The sequence below is a fragment of the Bos grunniens genome, chromosome 2 (assembly GCF_055505025.1).
Source record: "Bos grunniens cultivar Pamir isolate PY7600 chromosome 2, Bosgru_T2T1.0, whole genome shotgun sequence".
Classification (NCBI taxonomy): Eukaryota; Metazoa; Chordata; class Mammalia; order Artiodactyla; family Bovidae; genus Bos; species Bos grunniens.
Genome location: NC_141166.1, coordinates 7043760 through 7068782, shown reverse-complemented (window position 1 = coordinate 7068782; position 25023 = coordinate 7043760). Strand labels below are relative to the sequence as shown.

General features: G+C 54.4%; 1 protein-coding gene across 5 annotated transcripts in view; it reads right to left on the bottom strand.

The window, feature by feature from the left end:
• Positions 1-25023, bottom strand: part of EPHB2 (EPH receptor B2) — a 219985-nt gene that overhangs the window by 51400 nt on the left and 143562 nt on the right. For 4 of the 5 annotated variants that reach the window (XM_086327664.1, XM_086327656.1, XM_086327681.1 and 1 more), the window contains 2 exons: positions 5680-5835; positions 4069-4404 (listed from right to left, as the gene is read on the bottom strand). In XM_086327664.1, the coding sequence (XP_086183790.1) occupies positions 4069-4404; positions 5680-5835 (492 nt within the window). Of the gene's footprint in view, positions 1-4068; positions 4405-5679; positions 5836-9217; positions 9294-25023 lie in introns of those variants that run through there. The other variant, XM_086327670.1, reaches the window with a different exon arrangement.

Below are 25023 nucleotides of genomic sequence, written 5' to 3'. Positions count from 1 at the left end.
GGGCTTGTCATGGGGCCTGGAACAAAAAGGATGGGAAAAGAGTGGTTATGGCCCAGAGAGCCCCAGGGCTGCAGGGGCTCACGGGGCTTTGCTGTTGGTGTCCAGTTGCTGTCATGTAACTCTTTGCGACCCCATGGACTGCAGCACACCAGGCTTCCCTGTCCTTCACTGTCTCCCGGAGTTTGCTCAAACTCATGTCCATTGGCTTGGTGATGCCATCCAACCATCTCATCCTCTGTTACCCTCCTCTCCTCCCGCCCTCAATCTTCCGCAGCATCAGAGTCTTTTCTAAGGAATCAGTTCTTCACATCAGGTGGCCAAAGGATTGGAGTTTCAGCTGCAGCATCAGTCCTTCCAATGAATATTCAGGACTGATTTCCATTAGGATGGACTGGTTGGATCTCCTTGCAGTCCAAGGGACTCTCAAGAGTCTTCTCCAACACCACAGTTCGAAAGCATCACTTCTTCGGCACTCAGCCTTCCTGATGGTCCAGCTCTCACATCCACAAATGACTACTGGAAAAACCATAGCTTTGACTATACAGAACTTTATCAGCAGAGGTTTGGATTCACTTAAACTTGACTCTCCCAAATCTTTCTAATGGTAAGAAACACTTGAGCCACTTGTGAAAAGTCCTGATTCCCAGGGCTTATTCCTGGGGTTTGATCCAGCAGGTCTGGGGTGGGGTCAGGGGACCTGTGTTCTGAAAAAGCTTTCATAGATTAAAAAATATTATTTATTTATTCGCTGAGCTGGGTCTTTGTTGCTGTGTGTGGGCTTTCTCCAGTTGTGACCGGTGGGGGCCACTCTTCATTGCAGCGTTGGGGCTCTCACTGCACTGGCTTCTCTTGTGGAGCACGGGCCCTAGGGCATGCAGGTTCTGTAGCTGTGGCTCACAGGCCTAGTAGCTCCATGGCACGTGGGATCTTAGTTCCCGGACCAGGGATGGAACTTGTGTCCCCTGAATTGGCAGGCAGATTCTTAACCCTTGGACCCCCAGAGAAGTCCCTCTCATGGACTTTTGAGACACAGTTTGGTGGGGAAATGGTCCAAAAGGAGGAAGTGATTTTCCCGAGTGCGGTAGGTTAGATGGCCGATCTCAGCTCTACCTCCCTTGTAACAGGGTCTCACACCCACACTCTTTCCAAGGAGCCCTGCAGGCTGCGTTCACTGTGGACCACTGTGCCACAGGTGGTGGCATGCGTTTATGTGGCCTGATATCGCTGTGGTCACCATCACCACAAGAGAAACAAGCCCAGGGAGTTGCTAATCCAAGGAGAATGGGGACACAGATGGAACTGACCCAATTCAGCCACATTCTGGAGCTCTGCCCTGTTCCGAGGACTTGGTGCAGATTAGATAAACCCTAGCTGATGCACAGACTAGTAAGTGAGGAAATAAATGTTATTATGGTAAAATTCTGGGTTTGGGGGTGGGTTTGTTATACAGCATTATCGCAGTAATAACTGACCAATATAGTAAAGTCACAAAGCAAAGGAATGACAAAACTGGGATTCAAACTCAGGTCCCCCTGCGACTAACCCAGAGCTTGTTACCGCTCCTGCCTTTCAATCCTGAGGGCTTCCCCAGCATCCTCCTCTCTGGGGCCCTCATTTCCACTCTGCCCTGCCTCTATTCTCTGGGAATGTCCCACTCCAGACAGGAGGGGTCCACTCCAGCAGCCCTTGCTGCTAGCAAGCTGAGCCTTGTTAAGTAGGCAGGTTGACTCTTGGGGATCCCGAATGGTTGCAGGGGAGGCCTGCACACCTAGGGAAAGAACTCCAGGGACTCTGGGGAATTTCTAGCTTCTCCCAGTTGAAAAGAGTTCCCTTGTCTCCACCCTGCACTGGGAGCCTGGGCTTCCCTACCTCAAGGGCTTTGTCAAGCTGGAGAGACTCAGAACCAAGGCTTCATAATCTGCCATGTGTCTTTGCTGACAGCTGCTGGCATTGGAGGGGTTTCTCAGATTGCCCACCTTGAGTCAGCTCCATCCGGAACCCCATCCGAGGCGGGCTTAAATGCACCCACAAGCCTACAAGGGCTGCAGCATACGCTCATAAACGTGCCCTCTCGGCCCAGCAACACCACGAGCACTCACAAACAAGACCACATGCCTTCTACGACACAAACACACGGATGGGCTGAGCCACCCTCAGGCATACGAACTCAAGCTCAGATGTGGCAGAAGCATGCATGCTCACACATGGACACTCATCAGACCCCCGCCATCCACCGTTCCTTGGAGGCGCCCTAGACGGTGCTGAGCCCTGGAGTCTGTTGCTGCTGCTGCTGCTAAGTCGCTTCAGTTGTGTCCAACTCTGTGCGACCCCATAGATGGCAGCCCACCAGGCTCCCCCGCCCCTGGGATTCTCCAGGCAAGAACACTGGAGTGGGTTGCCATTTCCTTCTCCAATGCATGAAAGTGAAAAGTGAAAAGGAAGTCACTCAGTCGTGTCTGACTCTTAGCGACCCCATGGACTACAGCCTACCAGGCTCCTCCATCCATGGGATTTTCCAGGCAAGAGTACTGAAGTGGGGTGCCATTGCCTTCTCCGCTGGAGTCTGTTAGACCTAGTCAATTTTTGCCTCACACCCTGCCTAGCTTTGTGACTCAACTTTTCTGAGCACCATCTGTGAAATGGGGACACAGATGCCTCCTACTCCTGGAGGCCGGGGGGTGGGTGGCAGTGAGGTTACGTATAAAAACACCCCTCAACCAGGTGGAGCTGGCTGCTGCCTCTCCTTCCATGTGCTTGTGCACGCCCTTCCTCCTTCTCAAAATCCCATCTGTTTCCATCTCGCCCTTCAGAATTCTGTGAGTCTTTCAAACCGCAGGTCAAATTCTGCCCCCTCCTCGAAGGCTTCCTGGACCTCCATCTCTGGATGCCCAGCCCACTCCCTCTGGAGCCTGGTCTCCCTTTGCCCCACTTAGATGGGCCCCAGACCACACTCACAGCAGGGCCTTGCAAAGGCTGCTGAGTAAATTACTAAGGCGCACACTCAGAGAGCCAACCACGGTCTTCTAAAGGAACTGCAGGAACCATGAGACCCTGAAAAATCTCATGTGTCCCTTGGATGGGGATGAGACTGGGAAGTGTCTCCTGGACCTGGCCATCTGGAGGTCCCAGGTGACCCTGAGGACAACGACCTTGGTGGAGAGGTGGGGCCGGAAGCTTGAGTGCCATGGAGTGAAGGGGGATGAGGGAAGGTGAGGGAAGGTGACGGGATGCATCCTTTGCATCTATTTTTTTGTTGTAAAGGAAACCAGGGCATTAGATGGGGGTGGGCACATGGGGGTCACAGAGGGATCATTAAAGGTAAGCCTGGGGAGAAGAGTTTTGCTGGAATTAGACTGGAGGGGGCTGAAGGTTCAGAAAAAGCACCTGTGGAAACTGCTAGATGGCCACTGAAGTCTGTCTCCTCACCTGCTGTTGTGATGGAGGGTTAAGTTAGGCTGGGAGAGATGATGTTTCCCGACCTCCTTTGCAGCTTGGGGAGGCCATGAGACCACATTCCTTCCAGTGGAACATGCACAGGAGTGGTAGGTGCCACTTCTGCCTACCTTGCTTAAAACATACTGCTGCCCTGGTCTTCTGTCTCTCCTGTTTGTACAGGTTAGAGAGCAGACAAACCCGCGACTCAGCTTCGAACGGGCCGATGAGGAGCGTGGAGGCTCGTGAGACAAGAGATAAGGAGGCCAGGTCCCTGAGTCTCCGGGTGGATCAGAGCTGCCCCGCTGACCTGGCCTGCTCACCCCTGGACTCTTAAACGAGAGAGAAAGGTTCTGTTGTTCTTGAAGCCACTGAACACCGGGCCCTTTTGTTATAGCAGCTTTACTTTCAGCTTCAAGAACACACGCTCAACAAATGCCAGCGATTATGATAAATGCCACTGTAGCCGAGAGTTAACACTGACTCTCCCAGGTGGCCGGATCACACAAACAGCCTTGGAAAAGAGAAAAGCGCTCTGCAGATGTGAGGGAGTCTTTAACGACGGCTGGCAGGATACCTGTTTGGCACGGCATGGCACAGCGCCGCCCCGGGGAGCCTGCATCTGAAGCCGCTTACCTGCCTGGTTGGTGGTGATGTTCACGGAGGCAAACTGCGGTGAGAAGGGGCTCTGGTCCGTGACGCCGTTCACAGCCTGGATCTCGAAGGTGTACTGCGTGTGGGCCAGCAGGTCGCTGATGTAAATGCGAGGCTCGGTGAGGCCCAGCTGGCGGGGGGCGTACTGCACGTTGTCCCCGCAGCGGGTGCAGGCGCCCCGGCCCGAGCCGCAGCTCTTGCAGATGATGTTGTAAACGAGGTCCTCGCGGCCTCCCGAGTCCCGGGGCGGGGTCCACTCGAGCATGAGTGAGGTCTCGTTGACGCTGGAGATCACGGCCTGGGGCGCGGAGGGGATCGCTGGGGACGGGGAGAGGTGTCTGTCAGTGGGGGTGGGGGTGCATTCCCCAAGAGACCGCTCTGTGCCCACTGCCCTGGCTCCAGCCTAGGCTTCCCCAAAGCTTTCCTCTAAATCCTTTCTCCTCTGCACCCAAGAGCCATGCTTCTAACTTCTAACGCACGCTCCATTCTACTGCACACATCTGCTCAAACCTTTCTCCCTGGACTCCACCCTCCTCGGTGTTCCTTACTAGGGACAGTCTTTTTGTGTTGGAATTATATCCACCCAATATCTATTTCCTGGAGAAGGAAATGGCAGCCCACTCCAATATTCTTGCCTGGAAAATCCCATAAACAGAGGAGCCTGGCAGGTTACAGTCCATGGGGTCGCAAAAGAGTCAGACACGACTGAGTGACCAAACAACAAATATCTATTTCTCCCTTTTTCCTTATAACAGGACCCACTTTTATTCAAGGTGGCTATATGTCCAACTAAAGACTATTTCATAGCTTCCTGGGATTAAGTGCTGGCCACTGATATACAGAAGTTGACACTTAGGACTTTTTCTTAAAAGGAGATGGCTATAGTAGGTCCCTTTATCCCTTCCCCTCTTTCCACGACTGAGAGTGTGTGTGATGGCTGGAGCTTCAGCAGCAATGTTGGGCCATGATGTGACCCCAAGGGTGGAAACCACATGCTGTGGCTGGAAGAGCACAAGAAAGTGCTGGGTCTCGGGGAGCTTCATGGATTTACCACATTACCCAGGGGTTGCCTATTTTGGGTTTCCAAGAATAAATTCTTCGGGTTTAAGTTACAGGGGTCCGTTCTCTGCTTCTGGCAGCTGACTGCCTTTCCTGTCTTATACAGGGTTGTAACATGGCCCTCGCGGTCACCCTGTTCTTGGAGAACCTTGGCCTGTGATTCAGGCAACTGCGGCCAGAAAAGAACACCGGGAAGCCTTTTCTACCACAGACACCACCTGCGTTGGTTGTTCTTCTGCCAAGCTTTCCATTCTCTGTCCCTCTGTGAATCAAAACCTTGACTTCATCCTGCGTGTGACTTAGCAGAAGGGGGTAAGGAGCCAGATGCCAGCTCTGCGGTGTCTGCCTGTTGGCAGCACGACCACCCCAGGATGGTCCTTTCTAGCCAGTTTTCCATTTCCCCTCCCCCCAGGTACCTGGCTGCCCCTCAGTTAGGAGAGGTTACCGGGGCTGGACAGCCACCCCACCCTCTGAGAGTTCCTGCAGGTGGACTCGGACTCGGTCGGGCGTCCCCTCCGGGGGCCCTGGACGTACTTGTGCAGGGCATGTCCACGGGGTCCAGGTCTGCTCTGTAGTAGCCGTTGCGGCAGACGCAGTTGGTGGCCCCTTCTGAAGTGGTCCGGCTGTTGATGGGGCAGTGGGTACAGGCCTCGTCCCCTTGGTTGGCCTTGAAGGTTCCAGATGGGCAACCTGGGGAGAAGAGAAGGAGAGTCACTGGGGGAACCAAACGAGAACTCAGGCCACAAGCCACGGAAAGGCTGTGCAACGTCCCAGAGGGGCCACACAGTGGGGCGGATGGGGAGCCGCACCTCTGAAAGCTCTTGAGGATCTCCAGGCCCCAACATGGCAGTGCCAGCTGTGCCCAGAAGGTTCCCCTGAAGCTGAAGTTTGTCTCTGAAGCTGTCTATGAGTTCAGCTGGGGCCCCTAGCAACCATCCCTTCCTACTGCAGGTGGGCTGCCCCACAGCTTCTAGGACCAGTCCTGACTTAGTCTGAAGACTGTGAACGAAGCCTAGGGCAGTGCCCATGGTCCAGGCTTGTTGACTAATGGCTGGCTGGGCTCTGATTCTTGTACCTAGATTCCTGGGTTCTAGATGGTTGTGAGGATAAGACTGCAGTAGAAAAATCCTAGCCCAGCACAGGGCATGCAGAGAGGTGATGTGGGAGAACAGGAAAGAGGGCTGGCTTGGGAAACTAACTCAGGCTGAGTCTGAGTTCCGGTGTGGCCCTTTTTCTAGCTGTGTGGCCCAGCAAATAGTTTAACCATTCTGAGACTTGTTTTCTTTTTTAGTAAAATTATGAAATATGTATGCATGCTTGCTGCTGCTGCTAAGTCACTTCAGTCGTGTCCGACTCTGTGTGACCCCACAGACGGCAGCCCACAAGGCTCCCCTGTCCCTGAGATTCTCCAGGCAAGAACACTGGAGTGGGTTGCCATTTCCTTCTCCAAGTCATACCCAACTCTTTGTGACCCAATGGGCTGCAGCCCGTCAGGCCTATGAGATTTTCCTAGCAAGAATACTGGAGTGGTTTGCATTTCCTTCTCCAGGGGATCTTTCCAACCCAGGAATTGAACCCACGACTCCTGAATCTCCTGCAATGTACGTGGATTCTTTACCACTGAGCCACTGAAGAAGAAAAATTATGCCAAGGCCCATTTCTGAAGGCCACTGTGAGCATTTGGCATAAATATGCGAGGCACATGGCCTGAGGCCTTGCACAGTATAGATGTCCAATGAATAGTAGCTGTTACAGCAGGTGTTCGATCCATTGAATAAAGAGGACACGCAGTACCAGGGACAGCCTGAAGAGGGCAGTGTTTGCACTTGGTGGGCATTCAACAAGCTGGATTTTCCATTGGGCTTTGGTATTCTTCCCTGCTCTGGGGGCATGATTAGGATCTGGATTCAGGGCCTAATGCTCAGAGCTTAAATTCTTCAAGAGGTGTCCACTCTTGTGTGTTCCTATGTGCGAACTCATCCCCCCACCCTCCTCCTGGCCCTGGACTGGAAATCAGGAGGTCTGGGGTCTAGGTCCTGCCCATTTCTTGGCTTCACTTCCTTCTGCATTCTGGGGTTCATAATCTCAGCTCTCCTATGGTGCCTCAGGTCGGGGGGGTAAGTGAGTGGTGGACCAGGAAGAGCTTTGCAAGGGGCAAGCTCTTCCTGGGGATGAAATGTGGCTGAACCGCCCACAGGCCAGGGGCTCTCACCTGGATTGCATTCCATGCCCATGTGCTGTGTGACCTTTCGCAAGTAACTCTCCCTCTCTGAGCATTAATTTCCTCATATGTTATAAATGGCTCACATAGATTTCCCTGAATCATTTTTTCCAGTCCAGTTTAAGTCTTAGCAATTGCCTTACTCCCAAACCCCTCAGAGACACTGCTCTCCTTAGGCTTACATCAGGGGTCCCTAACCTCCACGCCATGGGCTGGGACCAGTCTGTGGCCTGTTAGGAAGCGGGCTGCACAGCAGGAGGCGAGCAGCGGGTGAGGGAGCAAAGCTTTGTATGTACAGCGGCTCCCCATTGCTTGCATTACCACATGGGATTGCAAATGACTGGCTTTAAAAGTATGTTTGAGACAATTTCCACTCTCCACACATTCTGGATTGAAGTCAAGGTGGAATATCCTGAGATGGCCAAAAAAGCACTGACAAGCCTGCTTCCATTTCCAACATCCTATCTATGTGAAGCAGGATTTTCTGCAGTGATCGCAACCAAACAAGACGATGCCCTAGACTGGACATCAGCAACACACTGAGGGTGTCACTGTCTCCCATCACCCCAGATGGAACCATCTAGTTGCAGGGAAAAAAGCTCAGGGCTCCCACTGATTCTGCATTATGGTGAGTTGTATAATTATTTCAGGGGCTTCCCTGGTGGTTCAGCAGTAAAGAATCTGCCTGCAATGCAGGAGATGAGGGTTCAATCCCTGGGTCAGGAAGATCCCCTGGAGGAGGGCACGGCAATCCACTCCAATATTCTTGCCTGGGAAATCCCATGGACAGGGGAGCCTGGCTCGCTACAGTCCATGGGATCCAAAAGAGTCAAACACACACACATAATTATTTCATTATATATCAAAATGTAATTATGATAGAAATAAAGTGCACAATAAATGTAATGAAATTGAATCACCCCAAAACCATCACCCCCTCCTTCGGTCTGTGGAAAATTTGTCCTCCACAAAACTGGTCCCTGGTGCCAAAAACGTTGGGGATCACCACCTTATTCGACTTGAGTTTAGGGTGCTTTACTCCTCTGTCATAATTACTCATCAAGGGGAATCTCTTGGACTTGTTCTTGGCTCCCCCGGGACTGCATCCATGTCTGATCCACGGCTCCTTCTCCTGTGCCTAGCACAGAGCCTGGCGCTGAGCAGCTGCTCCATAAACTCCCTGAAGCTGTCTGCTGAAGCGGAAAGGGCCTGGGCTTTGGGGATCATATAGGCTGAAAGGCAGGGAGGAACGGTGCTTACCGCGCAGGCTGCCGAGTGAACCCCGGCTCCGCCTGTGCCCGCCACCTGGCCTGGAGCCAGTTGCTTGTCTCCTTGTCTGTAAAATGGGGGCAATAGCATCTACCTCCTGCAGTTGTTGTGAGGATTACATGGGTCAGTTCAGGCAAAACTGCCTAACCAGTTCCTGGCATTAGTAAGCTGTGTCTGGTTCAAGTACCAACCTGCTGGGTGACCTCAGAGAGGTGGTTCAACCTCTCTGAGCTAGTTTTCTCCTTGGTAAGAGAGCGTCTACCTTGGAAAGTAGCCATGAAGGATTGCATGTGATGAACAGTGCCTGGCCCAGGGTCAGAGAGGCATTGCAGTTCCAATCTCAGGGAAGTCTCCGTGATGAAGCAAAGGGCGCTTCCCCTGGGGGTGCTGAAACACAGCACCCTCCCTCTGCCTGGGGCCCTACTTTGCCTGCCTTTTGTGGGGGAGCTTCCAGAAGGTGGCATCCCCCCTAATCCTGAAGCCCTGGCTGGTGCCACCCTGACCAGGCCCTGCCAGGATCTCAGAGAAGAACCAGGTTCAGCCCAGTCCTTAAGGAGCTGCCAGACAAGGGAGAGACAGTACCTCGAAGCAACCAACCAGGCCACAGCGACACCAGCGAGGAAGGTGGCAGGAAGTGCCTCATCCATCATACAGAGGGGAAATCCAGGGCTCCGGAGCGTAAATATGAAATGCACAGCATTTATTGAGTACTTATTCAGTGCTGGCCCTGTTCAAAGGACTTAACCCATAGGAACTCATCCAAACCTCACCCAGCCCTACGTCAGAGATAGTATTTCCCGATGAGGGAAAGAAAGCATAGAGGTGAAGTAGTTTTCCGAGGCTTACGGGGGGCAGTGCTGGGATCTGGTCTTGGGTGGTCTGCCTGCAGAGGTCACATCCCTAACCGCCACACTGTCCTGCCTGTAAGAGACTCGCACTGCACCAGTGGTCTACGCGTGCTGGGCAGGGGCTGGCAGCTTCTGCTCTGGGGGCCTGTCCAGGGCTCACTGCACTTTGCTGCGCTGGTCCTAGAGCTCCTGTCCGCCCTCCCTCTCAGGCACCAACCTTCCCCTGCTGGGTGGATGAAGGGACAGCCTTGCCATCTTGGCCTCTCAGTACCGTCCCATCCAGACATGCGGGCTGCAGCCCTGGTTCTATCTGCTCTGCAGTAGAATGGGGACACGGGGATCCTGTGAGGGCTACCTGATAGAGGCCAAAGGTTTGGGTCCCAAGACTGGGATCCTCCTGGCTCCCTCCCAGGCAAGAGCCTGCCCAGCTTTAGCACACCTCTCCCATCTGCTGGTGGTTCTGTGGGCCTGGCCAGTGGGTGGCTGCCCACTCTCCGCTCCAGGCTGTGCCAGCCCCTCCATCTGGACCACCTTCCTGGCTGGCCTCCCCGCATCGCCATGTCCCAGGCCCCCTCTCTGACTCCCCAGTCTGCCTCCATCAGAAGGCTTACTGCCTGGCCACCCCTCAGCCCTCCTATGGAACATTCTCTACTTTCTGTATCTTTGGGCTTCATGAAAACCGCCCTTTGGTCTTGAGAAACGGCATTGCTCTCCACCTGGTCACCAGGAGCCCTGGGGACCTCCTCTTCTCCCCCACCCCCTGCAGCCAATCAATTACTAGGTCTTCCCTCCTCAGCAGGGCCTGGCTCTGGCTCCCCTCAGCTGCCCCCACCCCTGCGGGGATCCGGAAAGCCCCTCCTGCCCACTCCTTAGCCTCTCATGGCCATCTGGCCTCCTCCAGCCCACCCTCCAGAGCCAGCTCTCCAAAGCCGACTTCTTTTGTGTCCTTGGAAAATCCACAATGGCATGGACAATGGAATATTATTCACCCGGAAAAAGGAATAAAGTATTGATACATGCTACAACATGGATGAACCTGGAAAGCATCGTGCTTGGTGAAAGAAGCCAGATGCAAAGGCCACCAGTGCATGCTTCCATTTATATGCAAATGGGTAGACAGGGCGCATCTAGGGAGACGGAGAGTAGCTGAGGGGTTGCCAGGGGCTGGGGAGAGCAGCAAATGGACAGTGACTGCTAATGGCTACGGGGCTTCTTTCTGAGGTGATGAGCATGTTCTAAAGCCGACTGTGGTGAGGGTTACACAATTCTGTGAAAATATTAAAAAGAAAAAAGTCACTAACTCATACAATTTAAAGAGGTGAATTTTATGGTGATGTGAATAGGATCAAAATAAAATTCCTATGTAAGAAAAATCCATGATCGCTCCCTAAACTCCTCAGGGTGCCCGGGACCCCAGGGCTGGCACCTGCCCCCTCTCGGCACCCACCGGCCCAAGCCTGATGCTCCACGGTCAACCACGTGTGGCACCCCCCTCCCCCAGCCCGCCCCCACGCCTTGCCCCCTCCTGCCCTCATTACCTGGAACGCCCTCCCTTTGTCATCAGGCAAACTCTTACACCCCTTTAGGACAGCACAGGTATCCCCCTTCCGGGATGTCTTCCCCAAGCCCCCCAAAAAGGGTTGAGGGGCCTATCTGAATTACTTACACATCTGTAAGTCCGCTGCAAACTCTCAGTGTGATGTTGGGCGCCTAGCAAGTGATGGATAGAGGGAGTGAGGGCCTGAGAGTATCTGCCCAGCTACTGTGCTTGACACTGGAGTCAACAGGTCCACAGAGGGGCAGACAGCACGTGGCTCTCTAGCAGCAGAGGCAGAGTCTGATCCCAGGTGTACTGTGTGATGGGGGTGTGCTGGAATCTTAGCCCTCTGCCAGCCACCTGTTCTCATACAGAGAAGGGGTCGGAGGCAGCCCCCAGTCCATGGTGCCCAGGGGTCCAGGGCCCACGCTGCTCCTAGCATCTCAGCTGGAAAGGCACCCTCCTGCCAACACCTGAGTCTCAGGTACAGAAGTGGGAAGAAAACAGAGACAGCTGAGGTCACAAGCGTGGGCGGCTGCACCCCGGACAGGTGTGGGTTCAGACAGGCCTCCTGCCTTCTCTGAGACTTGGTCTCCTCCCTGGAAAGGGAACTGACGCCTGTTTAGATGCAGCAAGAAGCCTCTGAATGTGTCTCTTGCTCCACCTCAGCCTCCCTGCCAATCATCCGCAGTAGCTGGAGTGATCTCATGAGAAGGAATCAGAGCTCAATCTCACCAGGGGCGCCCCACGTGCTTAGAATGAATGCACGCACCTAGGCTGGAAGGGCGGCTCTGGGGCCTTCCTGCCCCTTCCTGATACTCTCCCCTTCGTCTCTATTTCCTTCACTGACCCCCATCACAATTTGCAATCATATTAGCAAATAGCTTATCAACTTGTGTGCCGTCTGTCCTTTGCCTGCATTTGGAAGTACCCGAAGAGGAAAAGAACCCGGTTGGTCTGGTGCTCCTTGGTTGCCTAGCAACTGGCAGAGTGGTGGGAACATAGTAGGTGCTCAACATACATTTCTTGAGGGAACAGATATGCCCCTTACAAGGTGTTGTGAGAATCACATGAGAAAGTGGGAGAGAAAAGACTTAGTAAATGCCAGGATGGGTACCCCGGTTATCACGTCAATTTCACCAGAACTGCCTCAAGGCTCAGATCTCTCTCCACATCTCACTTTTCCCCATGGGTCCTCCCATGGGCCTGTCCACCAGGGAGACCAAGTCATCCCTGGTTTTCAGACCGGAAGTTTTGCATCCCAGAAATAGCCGCCGTCCCAGACAAGCCCTCCTGGATGCTTCCCAGCCCCATCTGTCTGTCACCTTTCTCTTTTGTTTGCAGTGCTCTGGATGCCCCGGGTGTGCACGCACTGGGCCCTGTACCTGCATGCCCTCCTGCCCCATCCTCCTATCCCGCTGGATCGGTGCGTCTGACATGTGTTCCTCCGGGAGGCCTGCCTTCCACTGTCTACAGCAGATGACTCAGACTCCACCGCAGCAGATCAGGTACAGGTTACACAGTGGTGTGCCGGTGAACGGCTATTTGGTGGTGGTGGAGGGAAGCCCTGATTTGTTGTGTTTGCCAACTGCTATGGTGAAAATGCCCCCATGGGGGCAAATTTCAAGCTACCAATCTGAGACAACTAAACACCGAGTTAGGAAGAAATGCCCCCAGTCAGCTCTCGTGAGCCAAGCCAGGAAAACCAGCCCTTCCAACCCGTATGTCACCACCCACCGGCTGGTGAGCCTTGGTTCAGGTAGGGGCTGGGCTCTAATCTCTACCTCTTGAGCACTTAATACAGGGTACGGTACATAGAAGGTGCTCAGTTAATTCAGTTTGCCAAATGAAGGCAGGTCTGTCTCTCTAACTGGACTGCTTAGGGGCTGTGGTTTTGATAGGTAAACACACATAAGGTGCTTAGGACATACAGCAAGTGCTATATAAACCTTAGCTGTTATTACTCATTCAGCATGTAGGGACAATAATAATCACCCTTTATTATGTGCTTTTGGGGTGACAAGTCCGGTGCAAGTGATTTACATGGGTTCTCTCACTGAATCCATGTAACCATTCATTGAAGTAGGTTATCATTATCACCCCCATTTTACAGATGATGAAACTGAGGCTTGGAGAGGGTAAGTGAACGTCACAAGGTCACACAGCTACTCAGTGGCAGAACTGAGGTTTGACTCTAGGTCTTTGTGGTTCCAGGTACTACCAGATACAGGAATTATCAAGTGGCGGAGTGTCAGGGCTGGAGACCATTTTTCAGGCCAACAGAGGGGACAGGTCTTGCTGGGGTCACTCAGCAAGGTAGAAGGGCATAGCCTGGGCCCCAAACCCAGGACCTGGAGCCAAAGTGGGCAGCCAGCACCTGCCTTCTGCAGACGCCCAGAGCCCTCAGCCAGGCAACCCGAGGCGGGGATGGCAGTTAGCCGGGAGGAGGAGAGAGGATTACGGGGAAACAGATTTTCTCCCCGCCTGCACCCTGGGCTCCGGGGATAGGTGATAATTGACCGAGTGAGCCCTGAGTCAGGCCGAGGCAGGGCTCCATCTGGGCCTGGCACGGTGGGGCTGCTAATTGGCACAGAGTGATCCTCGAAGCCTCCCTGGCTGGCCCGTCGCTCGGCTCCCCCTTCTCCGCCCAGAGACTCTGTATTAATCCCCGAACGACTGATGGGCAGGGGACTCAAATGCTGTCAGGTCCCGTGTGCCAGGCCTCAGGGGAAGCCGTGTCTCTTTCCGGGGGTGTCCTGCAGACCAGGAGGCTCTGTGTTCTGAGTAGAGGCAGGCTTACCACAGTCTAACTCCCACTCCTAAGAAATGATGGAATCGAACCAGGGCCTCAACCATGGAGCTGGCTGCCGGGGTGGAATCCCAGGCCTGCCTCTGGCTAACAGTGTAATTGTGGGTAAGTTCCCTAACTCTCTGTGCCTCAGTTTCCATGTTTATCTAATGCGGGGCTGGAATGGTGACACCGTCTTATATTTGCTGGGAAGATGACATGAGTTAAGGGAAAGAAGGCACTTGCCATAGCGCCTGCCTGGTTCATATGAAGGGCTATACAAGCGTTTACTTTTATTATATACGTTCATTCTTGGCCTGCCACTTGCTATGTGATAAGACCTGGGGATACAGAGACAAAGAAGATGAAGTCTCTGCACTCAGGAGTGTGGGTACAGTTGGGGAGATGGTGTGTTATGAATTTATTTAATAGGCACTTATTAAGCCCTTGTTATTTCATGGCTGGTGACTGCAGCTTGCTCCTTGGAAGAAAAGCTATGACCAACCTAGACAGCATGTTAAAAAGCAGAGACATTATTTTGCAATAAACGTCCATCTAGTCAAAGCTATGGTTTTTCCAGTAGTCATGTATGGCTGTGAGAGGTGGACTATAAAGAAAGCTGAGCGCTGAAGAATTGATGCTTTTGCACTGTGGTGTTGGAGAAGACTCTTGAGAGTCCTTTGGACTACAAGGAGATCCAACCAGTCCATTCTAAAGGAGATCAGTCCTGGGTATTCATTGGAACGACTGATGCTGAAGCTGAAACTCCAACACTTTGGCCACCTGATGCAAAGAGTTGACTCATTAGAAAAGACCCTGATGCTGGGAAAGATTCAGGGCAGGAGCAGAAGGGGACAACAGAGGATGAGATGGTTGGATGGCATCACCAGCTCGATGAACATGAGTTTGAGCAAGCTCTGGGAGTTGGTGATGGACAGGGAGGCCTGGTGTGCTGCGGCCCATGGGCTCACAAAGAGTTGGACACGACCGAGTGACTGAACTGAACTGAAGCCCTTGTTGTGTACCAGGCACTGGGTCATGGAGACAAAAGGCCCAAGTCCTGCCTATGAGAGGCCACGACTGAGCAGAAGGCCGGCACGTCTTCCTTTAACCAGGGCTAACTGCTGGCTGCTGTGGGCAGAGGGGCCCGGGAGTGGTGCTGGGCTCAGTAGTGCCTGGTTTGAAGGGCAGCTGGCCTGCCTTCCTGCCTTGAGATCTCCAGGAAGTTCTGGGTTTGGGTAGTGGAAGGGAGTTTGGACTGAGAAAAGAGTCCCAGGCACAGAGGAGGGAGGGAGAGAGGCCAGGCCTCAGCTATGCTCCGGGCCCGTTGCTCTGTGAACCCAGGCCACTTCTGGCCTGCTTCGGTGTGGTTGGGACCATCGCTGTGGCCTCTTCCAGCCACGGGACTCTGGCTGTGGACACACTCAGGCACCCGACCCTGGGCTTACACTCTCCCTGAACTGTGAAAGAACTGATTTGTGTATTTTCAGGGGCTTATGCTGAGCGTATGTTGGGGCTGAGCTGGCGGTGTTCTTGTGGCTGAGTGGGCGGGGTTCTGGGGTCTCCCTCATGCAATGTGGCTTTAGCATTTTGCACGCTTTCCGTTTTGGCTGCTGAAGTTCAGCCAGTGGAGCCAGTGCCCCTGCACTGGGCTGGGCGGGGCGCTGATCCTCTGTGCCAGGGGCAAAGTCACATGGGACGGCAGGCAAGCTCCCAGGCTGGAAGGAGGAGCTTCCGATCTCTGTGTGTCTACAGGCACCGCCTGGTGCTGGGCCAGGGGCTTCCGGAGCCTCTAACCTCATCCATCCTCATGGTGGCCCTGTGCGGCAGGAGGTGTTATCCCCATTTTAGAGATTAGGAAGCTGAGGCTCACAGGAAGGAAGTGTCTGTCCCAAAGTCACTCAGAGACATAGCAGCAGAGTCTGTACCCCCAGAGTCCACACTCTCACATGGCGTCTAAGACCCTCAGTGCTCCAATCTGATGAAGGGGGCCCCTTCTGGCCCTTCTAGCTCTTCCCTTCTCAAGGGTGGCAGGGCAGGGGGGAGGGCCCTGCCCTTCCAGGTTAAATCCAAGAAATGACTCAGGGTCAACCCCCTGCTGCGGTGGTTCCTACTGGGACCACCCAGGGGATGTCAGTCATCCCGCAACACCCCCGCCCCCCGCACCCCCATATGCCCAGGCTCCCCCTGCTTGCCCCTGCTGGGACCCTGGCTCTCTGGATCTCTGCCAACAGCTGGCAGGACTATAGAAGTCAGAAGGCAGCGGCGGGAGTTGTGTTAACAGCTTCCTCTCTGCCTGAGGGGGGAACCCAGGGTCTCCCCAGGCCAGCCTCCCACACAGCCATGTGCAGCGTCCTCTCCCAGCTCGAGACCCATCCGGGGCTCCCTTGTGCCTGTGGCAAGTGGTGCCCGCTTCAGCCTCCCCTGCACGGTCTATGCCGCCATCTTCAGCTCCCACGGCCTCCCAGCGGCACCGTGGGCTCCACTCACAGGAGGCCGCTCCCCAGCGGGTGTGCTCGGGGTCACCTCTGCCTGATACATGGGTCCCAGCTCCAGCCTGGCTTAATTCCTCTTCATCCTTCACGTCTCGACTCCAGTTCTTTGTGGGTTCTTCTCCTGGAGTGCCACTCCCCACCAGGGCTGCGTTTGGGGCCTCTCTTCTGTGTTCCTGAACCACCAATCCCTCGCCATGGTCCCTGCACGATTACACGGGTGTGACCGTCTGCCTCCCTCCCAAGGCCTAAAGCCCAGTGGTGGCAGGAACTCACAGTGACCAGCAGCTCTCAGCCCCACGGTCTGGCTGAGAGGTGATGAACAGGTCTCAGCAAGTATTTGTTGATTGACCGACTGATGGAGGCTTAGAAAGGTGGAATCTTGCGCTTAAGGTCACTCAGCTTGTGTGTGGACTGGAGGTTTGGTTCTAAGGCCTCTGGGTCATGGTGGCCCCAGGGCTCATCTGGGGCCTGGGCAGTGGGCTCTCAAAGCACCCTACCTTTCTCCTTCTTGGCATTTGGGTGACATCCGTCTCTCTGCCTCCCCCAGGCTGTGGGCTCCCCCACGCCTTCCCTGTTCAGGGCCAGCCCTCTGTAACACCTCCCTGAATGACAGGCCCCAAGCGGGGGAAGGGGCGAGCTCACATCCTCCTGGAGAAGGCAGACCCTGAACCCCGTGGCCGCAGAGGTGGATGAGAGCGTTTCAGTGCCAGCTCTCTGGCCCTGGGATCCTCTGTCAGGGGCCCCCAGCCCGGCTCTGGCCTGCCTCCCTTCATGCCATCCCCACGGTGGGGGCCCAAGAGCTCCCGCCCGCCCAGCAGGGAGCCCCATTCCTCCAATTTCCTCCCAATTAATCAAGCTCTGAACTTTTTAATTATCTGCCTGCAGGGTGACTCCCCACTCTGGTGAAGCAATTAAGGACATTTCCAAGTGTTGTGTGGCTGCCGGCAGGCAGCTTTGACCAGACCCTCATGGAGGAGGTGAGCAGAGGGAGGGGCTGGGGGAGGGAGGGGTGGATAGGAAACCCCGGGGTCATGGGCTACTGGGAGGCTGTCCTGGGGTCCTGACCAGGGCTATTCCAGGGGTCTGCGGCTACATTATCCTGGAGTGTCACCCACTACCACCGACACATTCATGCAATGGTCCTTTCTCTTCAGCTAGAATCTGGCTTCACAGATTCCCGACAGTTACCACGTGCCAGGCGCTGGGTTAAGGCGCTTGACAATTTTACTGTATCCCCACATTGACCCTGAGAGTAGGAAGTGTAATGATCAGAGGACGCAGAAGCTTAGACAACTCCAGAGATGCAGCCGGGATTTGAAGCCAGTTCTGAGTCCACAGCCGTCTCTTACAGAACAGCAAGCATGGCCTGTCAAAGCGCCCCAGAACAAGGCTGGCGGCAGGAGGTGCCAGCCAGCTTGAGAGCCGCTGAAGAACACGGGCTTTCCCTGGGCAGGGTGGCTGTGGGGAGGGGGCCCTGCAGGCAGAGTGGACAGGCTGTGCCAGGGCACGGAGGCCTGAGGCCACGGGGTGTGTGCGTGCACGCGTGCAGCTACGCATAGGTCAGGGTCGCTGAGGCGTGGAGTTCGAGTCTGGGGGGGTGGGAGGTAAGGCTGGAGAGGTGGCTGGGGTCTGGGTCACCGGAAGTCAGGAGGATCTTCAGCATCTTCTGTCCAAGCTCTTTGTTTTACGACTACAGAATACATGACCCAGACAGGCACAGTGACGTGCCTGAGCTCACATAGCAAGTTAGTGGCTGATGGAGCTGGGGAGGCAGCCAGGAGTCCTGATGCCCAGAATGGAAGGGATGAGAGAGGGGCAAAGGAGCTGCAGCTGTAGGCTCACGGTGGCTGCCTCCAGACCGGTCTCCTGGCCTTTGCCCTTGCCTCCTGCCCCCACCTCCCTACTTTCCGCTGGCTGCACGCGGCCCTCAACACACCAGCCAGAGGGATCCTGCTGAATGGGAATCTGTGATGTGTCGCTTCTCTGCTCCAACTACTGCCTCACTTGGAATGAAAACCAATAGTCTACGAAGCCCCCTTTACCTCTCTGGTTACATTTGCCCCCTGGTATTTTATTTTTCTTGGTGCATTTGTGTCCTCTTTTACTTCTCCGAACACACTTCTACAACCTTCCCTCTCGTCCACCCTGCTCCAGCCACACTAGTTTCCTGGCTGACCTGGAGTCTGTTGGGTTTCTTCTAGCCTCAGGGCCTTTGCATGAGCTGTCTCCCTTGCCTGGCTCAAGCCCTCGTTCAGCTACTCCTTCACTCCGCCCCTGAGCCTCACATCCCTCATCTATAATTGAGGTTAATGTTGTACTCCCTGCCTTCCTCCCCAGGCTAACATGGGATCCTGATGAGAAAATGGGGAACAAATAGAGCTCTCCAAAAGGCCCCCCTCCATCTCAAGGCTACCACTGCAACAGGGCTTGTAAAGATCTTCACTGGGTCCTTGAGAAAACAGTGCCTCTGACGAGCCGTGGGCTCCAGGCTCCCCCAGAGCTGAAGCTGGAGCAACACGGTGGAGCTCCCTAACCTGTAAGCCTCAGGACTCACAGATGCTGGAGAAGCGAGTGTTAAATAATAATCACGATGTGCCCCGGGGGGAAGCCGGATGTGTGGGGAGAGCTTGACACATCTGGCAGGGCAGGCCCGAGTCCCCCTGCACATCTGGCTGCTGTATTGACAGGTGGTGCGGCGGGTCACTGAGGAAGGGCCTGTCAGGTCCGGTCTGCGTATCACGAGGTGGGTGAGGGCCGGATGGAGCTGGGAGCATCTCCCAAGGGCCCGAGGGCCATCGCCCCCTGTGGGTCGCCGCTTCAGACCCCACTTCAGGCCATCCACTGGACTTTACGGTGTGCTCTGAGAGGCTGAATTAGGACCCAGAACCTGGGCCACCAGATTCCAAAATCCCTACCTCATCTTGTCTGCGCCGGCCGCCCCTGCTGGGGCTTGGGGAGCCTGGGAAAGCCCCCTCTCCTCTCCAGCTGGGCGGTGGGTGTTTTCGGGGTCACCTCATGGAGCACTTCCCCTTTTACGGGATCCAGAAACGTGGTCATCAGCTCCACCTGAGACAGCCCCCTTGGGCTCCTCCCCTCCTCCCACCTGCCCCAAGAAAGCCATGGTCATTAATAAAGGACACAATTAGCTGTCAGCGCAGAACATGTCTGGAATTTTTTTTACCTGCTCTGTGAGTTCGGTTAAGGCAACAAAGCCCCAGACCCGGCCACCCCCCCCCCCCCGGGGAAGCAGCTGCCATACACCTTTCAGGGGCCCCCCTTGCCCGGGCCCAGAGCAGGAGGGGGCCTATGACTTCTGCAGTGTGGGTTCCGCAGGTCTGGGCCTGCGCAGGGAGGTGTTTTCCAGGCCAGTGGAGAAAGTGACAGAGTAAGAGAGATTTCCTGGCAGAAGTTGTTTTTTTCAACCCAACAGGCAATACAATTCAATACAATTTCCTCCTCCTTCCTGTGCGGACTTAAGGGTCTTTTAGAGCTCGAAGGACTTGAGAGAAAGGAATTAGTTCAGCCTCTCATTTTATACCTCATTTTACAGGTGGGGAAACCGAGGCCCCGGGAGGGGAAGTGACCTTGTTCGTGGAAGAAACATCTATGTGCTGCTCTTTTGGGTTCTGTGCGGATCCCTGAGGTCTTTGACCACAATCAGAACCTGCAGTCAGCATCTTTGAAGTCCGCAATGGTCGCTGTCCAGGCTCTGCTGAGTCTCGACTATGTGTTGGGGGGTGAGGGACAGTGGGGTCCGAGGAAAATGTGGTTCCTGCCCTTGCAGAGCTGAGGGTCCCGTGAGAGGGACAGAGGGAAAGGGGCAGTGGATAAGCATGAATACTCTATACGCGATGGCCACAGAGGAGACAAGGGAGGCCGAGGCAGGGGACAGGGGTCACTTTGTGGTCAGGAGAGACTTCTCTGAAATAGGGCATTTAAAAGGCAATCCCTGGGGGAGAGGAATGACCGGGAACAGGATTTGCAACGATGGGACCAGTTCCGGGCCTCGGTTCCTCTCCGTGTAACGAAGCGGGACGTTACAGGCGCCTGCTACCCAGCTGCCTGGCCCCAGCTGACTCTGACCCTGGCAGGCACTTTCAGCCTGGGCACTTATGTCTAAGAATGCCACGAGGTCAGGATTTGTCACCCCTGTTCCACAGACGAGGAAAGGAGGGACTTCTGTGGTGGCCCAGCGGCTGAAGGCTCCATGTTCCCAGTGCAGGGGGCTCAGGTTCCATCCCTGGCCGGAGAAATAGATTGCACATGCCGCAACTCAGAGTTCGCATGTCACAGGTAAAGATCTCGGACGCTACAATGACGACTGAGGTTCCCGCGTGCTGTGAATAAGACCCAGCGCAGCACCCTGCCCCCGCCCCCCCAAATAAATAAATTTAAAAAAAGACAAGAAAATGAGGCTCAGAACAACGAATTGCCTTCCTGGGACACCAAGTTCAGGAGCCTGGGCCTCCAACACCTGCCTCTCTCTGCCCTTCTGGGAGATTCCCAGAACTACTGCTCTCCCCCTCAGTAACCCTGAAGGCTGGTCTGCTCAAGCCCCGGTGGCCTGTGACTTGAATGCTAATGAAAACCCCACTCAAGAGGTCCTGGCATTTGGCGCCTCAAGGAAAAGGGATTAAGAAACACGAATAGGGAGAGCTGGGAGCTTGCCTGCTTCACCCCGAGGCTCCCGGGTTGGTGGGGGGGCTGGTGGCCTGCAATCGCTCTCCCTCCTAGGGGTACAGGAACCATTCCCCTTCTCCTGTCGGCTTCTGGGGAGCAGGAGTGAGCCTCAGCGAACCCAAGCCATAAATCAAATGTGCAAGATGTGGCTTGGCAGCTATCCCAGTGAAAAAGATCTGGGGGTTTGAGTTGACCACAAGCCAAAAGCTGCTGAAAAAGCCAATGTGGTCTTAGGCTGTAAGAGTAGCCGGAGACTGACAGCCCAGCATCGCACCCCGCCACCCCGCTGCTCAGGGAAGGTCAGTGTTGAGCTCCACATTTTAAGTAGGGCCAAGGAGTGATAGCGGACAGGGTATCTCAGGCATCCAGCTGGCTGTCTATCTGCAGGCATTTCTGGATGGTGCTGGAGGGGCCCGGAGTAGGGTCCCAGGTTCAAACTCTCCCGGCAGCATTTTTCAGGCACACAGCAGAGCTCTGGAGCCTGACCTGCCCCGGAGCACGTCCTCGCCTGGATCTCTGAGAAGTATGAGTTCCCTCCTTAATCTCGCTCAGCTTCTGTCTCTATGTCCTAGTCCTCCTGGACACTGGGGATTTGAGATCACGTGTGTGGTCTCACCATGGCCTGCCCTTGGTTAAGGACAAGACTTCATTAAGGAAAAAACCAAACCAAACCCAGCATTCTAGATAAAGACTTTGTGCCCAGCCCTGTGTTCAGCACCAGGCACGGACTGGAATAAGCCAATCCCTGGCCTTACGATTGCTGTCTAGAATGGGAGAGTGAATACCATCAGTTAGGATATCAAAGCCATTTTCCAGAGGAAGGGCCGTTTGAACTGGGTGTTACAGGATAAGTAGGAGTCTGTGAGGGCCAGAAGAGGTAAAGGATGAACAGTGTGTGCAAAGGCATGGAGGGGAGACGGGCAGGGGGCAGGGGTGGCTGGAACGTGAGCAGTGTGGGAGAAAGCGGGGGATACAAGGCAAGAAAGGTGACCCGGGGTTAAGTCACAATAGCCTTATGAGCTCAGTGATGGAGTCTGGGGTTTTATTCTCCAAGAGGAGAGAAGCCAGTGGGGGTCCTGTGCCAGAGCTCAAATGGTCGTCATGTGCCCTCTGTCCTTCCCTCCCAGCCGCTTGCCTGGGCTCTCACCTTCTTGCACTACAGCCCCCCTCCCCTTGCCTCAGCTGACCCACTCCCCTGTCTCAACTCTCACCCATCTCCTCTCTGTTTTCCCTAGTTCCCCAACCTTCCCTCCTTTGTTGAAACCAGTTCCACCTCTTCCATCATTAAAAAAATGAACTGAGCGATTAACAACAACCATTAACACCATCTCTCATGCCCCCACCATGTGCCGGACTGATGGCTTCATGTAAATTATGGGGGCGGGGCTGTGCACCCCAGGGATTGGGGGCACAGGCTCTGGGGTCAGGGTCCGACTGGCCTCGAACCCTGGCTCTCCCACTGACTTTGGGCAGGTAACTTTTCTTTGGGCCTCTACATCCTCATCTGAAAAATGGGTCTATCAATAGGACTTAGCTTGTAGGGAAAATTCAGAGTCAATACCGTAGTGTGTACATTCATCAGCAATTCCTACAGGAGTCCTAGAAAGGCAGGTACTAGTGACATTCCTACTTAGAGAGGAGACAGTGAAGGTTTTGTGAGGATAAGTCACCTGCCCAGAGCCGGTATCAGAGCTAGGAGAGGAGCAGCGGAGTGCTATGTCTGAGGCCAAAGACAAGGTATTAACTATTCTATCCCAAGGCCTCACCTCTCCCAAGCTGGGGACTGGGCTGGGCCCAGGGACCTAAGTCTCAGTGGGCTCCCAGCCTGTGGGTAAGATGCCCAAGAATATAGCTGGTTTTCAAACAGCGTGACCAGTGTCAGCGGATGCATGGGGTAGAGGGAGGAGGTGCTGGGCCTGGAAGCCCAGAGAAGGGGACCTTAACATCGTTTGCTGGAGGTGTTAACACTTGAGCTATCTTAGGAGAGAAAGAAGGACAAGAGAAAAGAATGAAAGGAGGGGTGTGCTGGGCAGAGAGGGAAGAGCCCATGCCAGTGGGTGGAGATGTGAGACCTGCAGCTGGAAACCTGAGTCTCTGAATGTGGGGGTGCGGGGTACGAGGCCGGGCAGGCAGGCAGGGGTGGCCAGCACTGAGTCTCCCACCCGTGCCCCGTGGCACTGCCTACAGATCAAGCAGCTCTGCCTACAGCTTGACAGCCTGTGAACCCACAGAGAATCAGGAAGAAGCCTGCTCAGTCCCTGACTGGAACACTCTTGGATCAAAAAATCCCCCACAGCTGAGGAGAGACCCGGGGATCCTAGCCTCCTCTGCAGGGCCCTTCAAGTCTAACAGATCCCAAACCTTCCCAAAGATAGATGGCTTCCTTAACAGTTTCTTTAGAAACACTCCTATCCCCGAAGCTTACAAAAATCCCACACCTTCTCAGTTTTAAAGGGTCGAAAGTTGAAAATTATGAGCCAACAGCAAGATCTGCAGAACAAGTGATCTTTGGCCAACAGCCGGGATACCTCATGACAAGTTGCCCAGATGCGGTCATTTAAGAGCGAACACCTCTAAGTGGCACTTCAACCTTCCTCTAAATGTCTCCTTTATTTGAACAGCGTGTTTATGGAGCCTGGAGCTGCTGCTCCCAGCTCGTGCTGAAACACAAGCTAGTTTTGTAAAAGAGAAGGAAACCGACAGAGAGACAGACATCAAAGCAAGGGATGATGACAACCCTGTAATCTCATAAACTCGCCTCTTATCTCAGTCCTTATAAAAACGGGGAGGCCTGGTTGTCACTAAAAGCAGCTCTGAAAGCTCATAAACTTGACAAGCACTTGGTTCTAGCACCCAGAGGGAAGGACTCTAATCCTTGAGAAGACTGAAGAGGAAGAATGGGGAGGCAGGGGAGAAGAAGGGGAGGGAAAGCCTACGCTGTCACCAAGTGAGGGCTGGAGAACGTAGCGTCCTGGCTTACTTTGTTTGACCTCAAGCCTCAACCCTGTTGGAGAGTCTCCTTGGTTACAAGACAGGCCGAAACCGCTATTTTAACATTTGTAATCTTCCAATAAATAACAGCTCACACTTAGAGCTTATTCTGGGCCAGGTACTATTTTAAGAGCCTTGTGTGGATTAATTTATATAATCTCAAATTATACTGTAATTATCCTCATTTACGGGGGATACGGGCAGAGGAGTAAGTCCCTGGTCAAACATCACGGATTCAGTGAGTGGCAGAGCAGGGATTCCAAGTGAGAGGGGAGCCATGTGCTTCTCCTCACTCGCTGCTCGCTCATCATTCAAGGGGTCAGGCTCCAGGCTGGGGGGGTGGTGCCTGGCTCATGTCTACCCCTCCTCTCCTCCCATTCCAACATCCCGATGAACTCCCGGCCCCGATTCACGGCCGAGGAAGGTATGGCCCAGAGTGGTGGAGTGCTCCAGCCAAGAGCACGAAGTGGGCACAGCTCGGGCCCACCCCTGCTGCCTGGCTACCAGACCTGGGCACCTGGCACCGAGGTTTGGACTCAGCCTCCGGGTCGGACCCACCTGTGAACTCCCAAAGGGCTGAGATCAGTCAGGATCCTGAGGACTGGAATTCAGTGGCCAGGGGCCACAGGCTTCATTTACTCTGCTGGGCTTGGAGCCCCTTCCTGAACCAGAGGGCTCTAAAGCCCTGCCTGGCTTTGTCTCCTCGGAGGGGCAAATAGAGTGCAGTGGTTAGCTCCCGAGCTTAACCCAGAGGCAACGCTTCTAGCTGAGTGGTCTCGGAGAAGTCACATAACCTCTCTGTGGTTAGTTTTGTCACCTGCAAAGTGGGTATAATAACGTACCTCTCTCCCTAGATTGCTGAGATGATGGTTAATACACTTAAAGTACTTAGAACATTGCCACACGCTCCACACAGTGTTTTGAACTGAGGTGCTGGAGGAGGCTCTTGAGAGACCCTTAGCAAGATAAACCACTCAATCCTAAAGGAGATCAGTCCTGAATATTTATTGGAAGGACTGATATTGAAGCTGAATCTCTAATACTTTGTC